The 9,419-nt window shown below is 40.6% G+C and overlaps 1 protein-coding gene across 2 annotated transcripts in view; it reads right to left on the bottom strand.

Annotated features, from left to right (window-relative positions):
- The window catches only part of L2HGDH (L-2-hydroxyglutarate dehydrogenase), a 55,340-nt gene extending 45,964 nt beyond the window's left edge, over window positions 1-9,376 (bottom strand). For both annotated transcript variants that reach the window (XR_825487.1, XM_010842252.1), the window contains exons 1-3: window positions 9,161-9,376; window positions 3,785-3,900; window positions 2,607-2,758 (exon numbers count right to left, since the gene is read on the bottom strand). Coding sequence is in view for 1 of the 2 variants with exons in the window: in XM_010842252.1 (XP_010840554.1) it covers window positions 2,607-2,758; window positions 3,785-3,900; window positions 9,161-9,300 (408 nt within the window). In the remaining variant the exon portion in view is untranslated. The remainder of the gene's footprint in view (window positions 1-2,606; window positions 2,759-3,784; window positions 3,901-9,160) is intronic.
- Window positions 9,377-9,419: the final 43 nt, after the last annotated feature.

Genomic DNA, 9,419 nt, shown 5'->3' on the forward strand with positions numbered 1-9,419 from the left:
GCTGAAGCTGAAACTCCAATACTTTGGCCACCTGATGTGAAGAACTGACTCACTGGGAAAGACCCTGATGCTGGGAAAGATTGAAGGCTGGAAGAGAATGAGACAACAGAGGATGAGATGGTTGGATGGCATCACCGACTCAATGGACATGAGTTTGAGTAGGCTCCAGGAGTTGGTGATGCACAGGGAATCCTGGCGTGCTGCAGTCCAGGGTGTTGATGCAGGTGCCAAAACAATGTATTGTAGAAAGAACACTTTTTTCAACAAATGGCAACTGGATATCCACATGCCAAAGAATGAAGTTGGACCCCCTCCCTACATCATATACCACAATTAATTAAAAAATGAACCTACACTGGTAGAACACGTGTAGGGGGTGGGGTGGGAGCTTTACTTCTGGTGGCCGGGTCTGGGAAGGGGCGGTAGGCCAGCTGCAAAGGCAGTAAGAAGCACCTGAAGCAGACCAAGGAGCTGGATGAAGCTGATGGGGCATTCAAGCAGAAACAAAAAAAGCAGCAGAAGGGGAGTTCCCTGGTGGTCCAGTGGTTAAGAATCTGCCCGGCAAAGCAGGGGACAGGAGTTCGATTCCTGGTGGGGGAACCAGGATCCTGCATGCCACAGGGCAACTAAGTCCATCCCGCATGCCGCAGGGCAACTAAGTCCATGTACGGCAGCTACAGAAGTGTCCACCCCACCACGAAAGCCAGAGCACTGCCACAAGACACAGCGTGGTCAAAAAGCAAGAGAGAAGCAAAAGAAACTTGAGAAGCTAAAAGCAAAGGCTGCAGGGAAGGCCCTCCTGGAGAAAGTAGGAATTAAGAAATCTGTCAAAAAGTAAACTGGGGGACTTCTCTGGTGGTCCAGTGGTTAAGAATCCACCTTCGAGTGCACGGGATGTGGGTTTGATCCCTGGTCAGGGAAGGAGAACTAAGATCCCACATGCTACAGAGCAACTAAGCCTGTGAGCTGAGGAAGACCCAGTGCAGCCAAGGAAAAAAAAACAAAACACCACTTTTCGGGACTTCCCTGGTGGTCTAGTGGCTAATACTCTGCTCTCCCAATGCAGGGGGCCTGGGTTTGATCCCTGGTGGGGGAACTAGATCTCACATGCTGCAACTAAGGCTTGGTGCAGTCAAAAAATAAAAATACATATTAAAAAAAAAAAAAGGAAGCTGTTCTTTGTGCTGGAGGCAATGGTAATCCTTAATTCCATTCCCGATTCCCTGCCATGTCTATTGCCACCTATAGTTAGAATGAAGTACTGTCTTGAAGCCTGTTACACATTTAAAAACAAACTTTTGTTAAGGTTTAAAAAAATGAAATCATACAGCGGCTCATATTCTCTTTAGTTCTTCTCATTTAGCCATTTCTACCGTAGCTGTGAGGTCAGAGTAAACCCAGCCTAGAATCCTGCCAAAGTCTGTTCTTTAGTCTTTGTTCTAGCTCCAATTCTGTACCACTCAGAATTAAATCAACTCATCTCGGGGAGGAAAAGGGACTAAAGATCTAAACATCAGAATTAAGGCTTTGATATTAGAAGAAAATCAGGAGCAAATTTTCATGATCTAAGGTTTGGCATATTTCTTAGATATGACACTAAAGGTACAAGCAACAAAAGAAAAAAAAAGATAAACTACACTTCATCAAAATCAAGTGTCTCTGCTTCAAAGGATACCATCAAGAAAGTAAAAAGAAAATCTGCAGAATGGGAGAAAATATTTAGCAATATTTTAAATATCATCATTACTATTATTTTATTTTTAAAATAAAAATATTTTAATATTTTAGTAGTATTTTAGTAAATAACATATAACTGATAAGGGGCTATATTCAGAATATATAAATAACACAACTCAACAATAAAAAGACAAATAACTCAATTTTAAAATGGGCACAAGATCTGAATAGGTATCTCTTCAAAGAAGATAAATGAATGGCCAGTAAGTACATGAAAGATGCTTAACATTATTAATTACTAAGCTTCATTATAAAAAAAACCCACAGTGATATAGCACTTCACATCCTCCACGATGGCTAAAATAAAGCAGACAATAACTGGTGTTCATGAGGATATAAAAACACTGGAATCCTCATTAATTGCTGACGGGGATATAAAATAGTACAGTACTTTGGAGAACAGTTTGGCACTTCTTCAAAATGTTAAACATATAGTTTCTGTATGACCCAGCAACTCTACTCCTAGGTATATACCTGACAGAAAGGAAAACATAGGTCCACACAAAAACTTGTACATGAATGTCCATAGCAGCATTATTCACAGTAGCCCAAAAGTGGAAACAACCCAAATGTCTATCAACTGATAAATGGATAAACAAAATGTGTTATATCGATCCAATGGAATACAAAGAGGAATGAGGTACTGATTCATGCTGCAAGATGAATGAACTCTGAAAACACTATACTCAGTGAAAGAAGCCAATCACAAAAGACAACATTTTGCATGATCCCATTTATATGAAACATCTAGATTTTGCAAATTACATGGATACAAAGAAAGAAAAGCCAGGTATTTTTTAAATCAACATTTAAGATTACTAAGAAAACACTATTTATAAATAAGTCAAGGGCCTAGTAAAATGCCATACCTTGCCACATTGCTTGTAGGAAATTCCCTTTTGGTTACAGTACTCGTAGATGAGGGCTGCACCTTGCACACATAATTTAGCTTTCAGAGATTCGGGTTTATAATAAATCCCACTATGTATGACACCACTATTGTGTCCGGTCTGATGAACAGCTATGGAACAAGAGAAATACCTTTAACAGAAAGTACACACAAGATTCATTCACAACCCAAGAAGTAGGGGAATACAGTTAGAGGTGAAGCTATTAGAGACACTATTTAAAACTCTGCCTGGGTTTGTTCTTCCAGCTGGAGCACTGGTAGCTTTCCCAGCAGCCAACCACAGTATGTGTGTCAGGTCCCTCTAGCCCATCTCTGACTTCAGCTATGACTTTGGGGTACAAACCCACCCCTCACCACCAGCAACCCACTTCAAGGGCCCAATATGGCTCTCTGCCTTTTGCCCCAGGGTGTTCTCTAATTTTGGGGGAGAGGGACTTAACATCCCTAGGGACAATCCTCAAACAAAGGGACAGAAGTTGAAGGGCACATGAGCACAATGGCACAAGGGCACAAGGGCACAATCCTGGGAGATATTAGGCAGTTCCTCAGAGGTCTCGGTGGAATCAAGCTCACAGCTTCAACCTGGATAACACACCTTCCCAAGATTTTCCCTCCTTCCCTGTTTACTCTCCCCACCCACTGACTCCTGCTTCCTTGGATAACCTCACAAATTACCTTTTTTTTTTTTTTAAGTCACTCAGTCACGTCTGACTCTGCAACCCCATGGATTAACACAGTCCCTGGAATTCTCCAGGCCAGAATACTGGAGTGGGTATCCTTTCCCTTCTCCAGGGGATCTTCCCAACCCAGGGATTGAACCCAGGTCTCCCGCATTGCAGGCAGATTCTTTACCAGCTGAGTCACAAGGAAAGCCCGTATCCAATATCCAGTACCCAAGTTCTAGTCCCAGGCTCTGCTTTTTGAAGAATCCAGACTGGGACACTAGCATTGACATTTAGATTGAAAGATGCAGAACTGACAACATGAGCAGGTGTTCAGGTTTATTGTTGTTCAGTTGCTCAGTCATGTCCTACTCTTGGCAGCCCCATGGACTGCAGTACATCAGGCTTCCCTGTCCTTCACCATCTCCCAGAGTTTGCTCAAAGGTGTTAGGGTTAAGCAACATAACATACATACCTAAATTTTTCTCCTTCTCCAGAACACCAATGGAAAGAGCTGGATGTCGCAGGATGAGTGCTCTGGCAGAGGCAAGCCCCACAATTCCGCCACCAATAATGACTATATCAAATGAGCTTTAAAAGAAAGCCATCTTTAAAGTAACACATGTTTACAATAGATTTTATCAAACTTCGCATTTTCATCACCAATAAACAATTAAACTATTAATGGTAATCATTAAAATCAAATGTTTACTGGGCTTTGTGATATTTGGCTTTAAAAGTTAATCAGCTACACCCAGCAGGCAGAATGGCTAGTTGCCCAAGCTGCTCTAAGTCTCCATTACACTCTGCATAAGCTGGCTCCATCAGCGGTTACTCGGTTAAGTATCACACTCTCCCCTACTAACTGTCAAAAATTCAAGTGCAGTATTCTTTTGTGCTTTTTTGTTTGTTTCTGGGTTTTTGCAGGTGGGGGGACTGGCCACATTGCACAGCATGTGGGATCTTAGTTCCCCAACTAGGGACCTAACCCACATACCCTGCATTGGAAGCATGGAGTCTTAACCACTGCACCACCAGGAAGTCCCTCAAGGGCAGTATTTTTGAGGACAAGTTACCATTAAGTCTTTAACACCTTAGTATGCAAAAAGTCATAATTATTTTATTCTGCTTAGAAGTAAACAGTGAGAAAATCAAACCTTAAGGAAATAAGTCATCCAGGAATGGGCTCAGAACCAATTTTAGTCACGATAACTCTGATTACACAATCATTTAAAAAATTAGAAAGGGTATGTATAGTCTAACTCCACAGTGCGAAGCTTAAAAAATTACCATTAGCATTGATCTCACGGTCAACAAATCTAGGTTTTATAGGAACATGGCCACTTTCACTTTTTCAGCCCACTTTTTTTTTTCACTCCCTCTTGCATTATATTATTTCAGTCTAAATTCTAAACATCATCTGTAAATATCCAATACGTTATTTATAAAAGAGTTCTTTAAAACACACACACAATGCTATTATTCTAACCAAAAAATTCAGTTTTTAAATATCTGCAAATACCCACAATTAAACTTTAAGAAGAAAACACAGGAGAAAATCTTTGGTATCTAGGGCTACTTGAAGAGTTCACATCAAAAGCATGACCCATAAAAGAAAAAACTGATAAACTGGACTTCATCAAAATTAAAAGTTTTTGCTCTGCAAAAGACTCTGTTAAGGGGATAAGAAGATGAACAAATTGGGAGAAAACACTTGCAAACCATATATATGACAAAGGACTCAATTCTTGAAATAAACAAGTAATTTAGAGAATGGGCAAATGATATGAACAAACATTTCATCGAAGAAGATAGATATAAACATGGCAAATAAGTACATGAAAATATACCTTTAGTCATTAAGGAAATGCAAACTAAAACTACAATGACATATCACTACACCCCTATCAGAATGACTTTTTTTTTTAAAGTGATAACACCAAATGCTGATGAAGATGAGAAGAACTGGAACAACTCACACATTACTGGTAGGAATGTAAAATAGTACAGACACTCTGGAAATAGTATGGCCTTTTCTTAAAAAACTAAACATGTGCTTACTACATGTCTTAGCAACTGCACTCTTTGGCATATATCTGGGGAAAAACATTGTTCAAAAGAATACACGCACCCCAGTGTTCACTGCAGAGCTGTTTACAATAGCAAGTCATGAAGCAACGGAAATGCCCATCAACAAATGAATGGACAAAGATGCGGTGCATATATACAATGGAATATTACTCAGTTATTAAAAAGAAGAAATAATGCCATTTGCAGCAACATGGATGAACCTGAAGATGATCATACTAAGAGAAATAAGTCAGATAAAGACAAATATCATACATTGCTTAATTGGGCAATCTAAAAAAATGGTACAAATGAACTTATTACAAAACAGAAAGACAGACTTAGAGAATGAACTAATGGTACCAAGGGGGGTAAGATGGGTGGGGGGAGGGATAGATTGGGAGTTTGGGATTGGCAGGTACACACTGCAATATTTAAAATAGATAACCAGCAAGGACCTACAGGAAACTCTGCTCAATATTCTGTAATAAGATAACGGAAAAAGAATTAGAAAAAGAACAGATACATGTATGTATATAACTGCATCACTTTGCTGTATACCTGAAACTAACACAACATTGTTAATCAACTATGCTCCAATATAAGAAAAAAAAATTTTTTAATATGAATTCACTTGACATCAGATTTCTAAATTGTAACAATGAAATCCATAAGTCACTAGAGCTACTTCCTTGGTGGTCCAGTAGTTAAGACTGCACTGCCAATACAGAAGGTGAGGCTTCCACCCCAGGTCTGGGAAATAAAGTCCCACATGCTGCACGTTGTAGGCAAAAGACAAAAAGCAAACAAGCAAACAAAAGAAGTAAAAAAAAAAAAACAGTAAACAAAACAAAAACAATAACAACAACAACAAAACAAGAAGTCAATGAAGTAGTAGTTTCAAGAAGAAAAAAAGGATTTCTAACCTAGAGTTAAACTGTATCATTTAAATATGAGGATTCAATAAAGATATTCTTAGATAAAAAAGGTTACAGGAACTTTAACATGCAAGAGACACTCCTAAAAATACTACTGTACCAAAATTTAATGAGTTATCAACTCAAGAAGTTAAATACAATAAGGAAAACAAATATATAAAGATACATAATATATAAAACAAACATATATATAACAAAATATAACGAAGAAAAATCCTTTATTTGAAAAGATTTATAAAGTAGACAAATCTCTGGCAATAGTAATGAGGAGAAAAGTGAGATGACTCAAATATATATAACAGAATAAGGAAAAACATGTAAAGACATGACAATGATCTTAAACATAATCAAAGAACATCATGAAGATCTATGTGCTAATAAATTTGATAACATAGATGAAATGGGGTGAGGGACTCAAGCGAAATTACTGAGACAAGAAGAAATAGAAGTTTTGAATCAATTGCTATAAATTAGTCATCAGAGGCTTTCTACCTAAACACACATACACACACGTGTGTAAATTTTACCAAAATTTTAAGGAATGGATAATCTCTATCATCGAAGATGTTCCAGAAAAATTTAAAAAGCTGAAGACTTCCTAACTCATTTTATGAAGTACCTATGACTCAGGTTCCAAAACTGGATGTTGGTGTTGTTTAGTCGCTAAGTCATGTCTGTCTCTTTTGTGACCCCATGGACTGGATCCTCTGTCCATGGGATTTCCCAGGCAAGGATGCTGGAGTGGGTTGCCATTTCCTTCTCCAAGGCATCTTTCCTATTCAGAGATTGAACTCGTGTCTCTTACTTGGCAGGCAGATTCTTTACCACTGAGCCACCTGGGAAGGCCCTAAAGTGATAAAGTGTTAGTTTCCAAATCACGTCCGGCTCTTAGTGACACCATGGACTGTAGCCTGCCAGGCTCCTCTGTCCATGGAATTTCCCAGGCAAGAATATTGGAGAGGGTTGCCATTTCCTTCTCCACGGGATCTTCCCAACCGAGGGACTGAAGCCAGGTCTCCTGCATTGCAGGCAGAGGCTTTACCATCTGAGCCACCAGGGAAATCCCCAAAACTGGATAAGAAATACAAAAAAGCATTAAAAAAAAAAAAAAGCATATTCTATACAAGTAAAATCTAGCTGAAAGAATATAAAATAAGATACTATTTATCATAGCAACAAAGCAATAAGGGAATCTAAGAATTAACTAAAGAGAAAAAGAACTTCACAGAGAAAAAATTAAACTTTATTAAATAACAAAGGCATGCATGTGTGAATGCTCAGTCATGTCCAACTCTTTGCAACCCCACGGAGTATACTCCTCTGTCCATGGGATTATCCTGGCAAGAATACTGGAGTGGGTTGCCATTTCCTCCTCCAGGGGATATTCTGGACCCAGAGATCAAACCTGTGTCTCCTCCCACTCCTGCACTGACAAGTAGATTCTTTTACTGAGCCACCTGGGAAGCTCCTAAATAACAAATGAGTATGCATAAATGAAAAGATATGCCAAGTTCATGGATGGGAAAACTCAAAATTATAAAGAAGCAATTCTCCCCCAAATCTATCTACCTAATGTAATTTCAATTTTCAAAATAATCTTTTAAGATACTAACTGTTATATAGAATAAAGTCTGTAAGTAGTGAAGCAATTTTAAAAAACGAGTGCATGTAAAACTGATGAAAATCTGAACAAGGTCTATGGATTGTGCTAATATCATTTTCCTGGTTTTGACAGTGTTATTACAGTTAGGTAAGACATTGGAGCAAATTGGGTGAAGAAGGGTACATGAGAGCTATCTGGTCTGGGTTTTTGTGGGGGTTTTTTTGGGAGGGGGACTTCCTATGGATCTTTAATCATTTCAAAATAAAAAAAAGTATAAACAAAACCTTCACTAACCTTACTTTTCTTCCCTTAAGAAAAGGTTCCCAAAAGAACAGTCTACATACCCCACGATGAATCACAAATCCTATTCCACACTAATTCCCCTCCAATCCACTAATACACAGCAGCCAGAATCAACTTTTGAAACATCAACATTTAATCACGTCTTTAAAAGTCTCCCAGCGCCCTTAGAATAAAATTCCACGTGCAGTTAAAGCAAAACCTCTGCTGTGATGTAACCCTTCTCCGGTGTCTTTCCACACCATCCTCTGTTCCGCCAAGCTCCTCACACTCATGTTGCCCACATGCTAGTTCCCGAAAAAGAGCCAAGAGCTTTTCAGCTTTGAAACCTTCGCATAAACCACTCCCCATACAGAGAGCAGGTAAAAAACGGTAATTTCATACGTGATCTCCACATTTCAAATCACAGGACGCTGAATTCTGCAGGGTTTGATTAGCAGCTGAGCTGCTTCTCATACGGCAACTCTATGCAGCCGTGTGTGTGCCAGGAACTGACTGACTTAAGACCGGTTTCAGATGTTCCAAGTAACATCAGGAAAGCCAGCGAACAAACAGCACATTTGATTGCTTACAGTGTGTGAGGTCCTTGTAATCCTCAAAACGACCACTTGCGCGAGAGACTAGGTTCCAATTCACAACTGAGCCTTAAAGGAGCTTAAGTAACCCGCCCAGGGTTGAATGGGAAGCGGTGGAGTCGTATTCAAAGCCAGGACTGTTCTTGACCTCTACTCGACACTGCCTTTCTTATTCTTCTCTGGCCCACAAGCCTACGAGGGATCCAGGCAGGTAGCTCCTGGGATCTGAGGCTGGAGCCCGGGCTTCACAGGATCCCGACCTTCTCTCTCGTCGAGGACAGCGAAGAAGAGCAGAGGCAGAGGTCCAGCACTAGGCACCTCCAAGAGAGGCAGCGCAGACCGCGGGGGGCGGGCCAGCGGGTACTCACCTGGTGCTGGCTCTGCGGCCACCCTGGCACAACAGCCGGGATTTCCCCGACGCGGGTGTGTGCGCCGCGGAGAAGCCCCCGGGGAAAATCCCGCGGGCCCGTCCGCAGACACTGCCCAGGTAACGCAGTGCTGGTACCATCGCCTGCCCCCCTTTCCCTGCCTCAAGCTCTAGAAGCCAGCCCTTGAGACCTGCAATGCCCGGGTCCCAGCGCCCTCTAGACCCGCCCCCCAAGCAGAGCCCAATGAAGGGAGCGCCTT

Source organism: Bison bison, unplaced genomic scaffold, assembly GCF_000754665.1.
Source record: "Bison bison bison isolate TAMUID 2011002044 unplaced genomic scaffold, Bison_UMD1.0 scf7180017864174, whole genome shotgun sequence".
Lineage (NCBI taxonomy): Eukaryota > Metazoa > Chordata > Mammalia > Artiodactyla > Bovidae > Bison > Bison bison.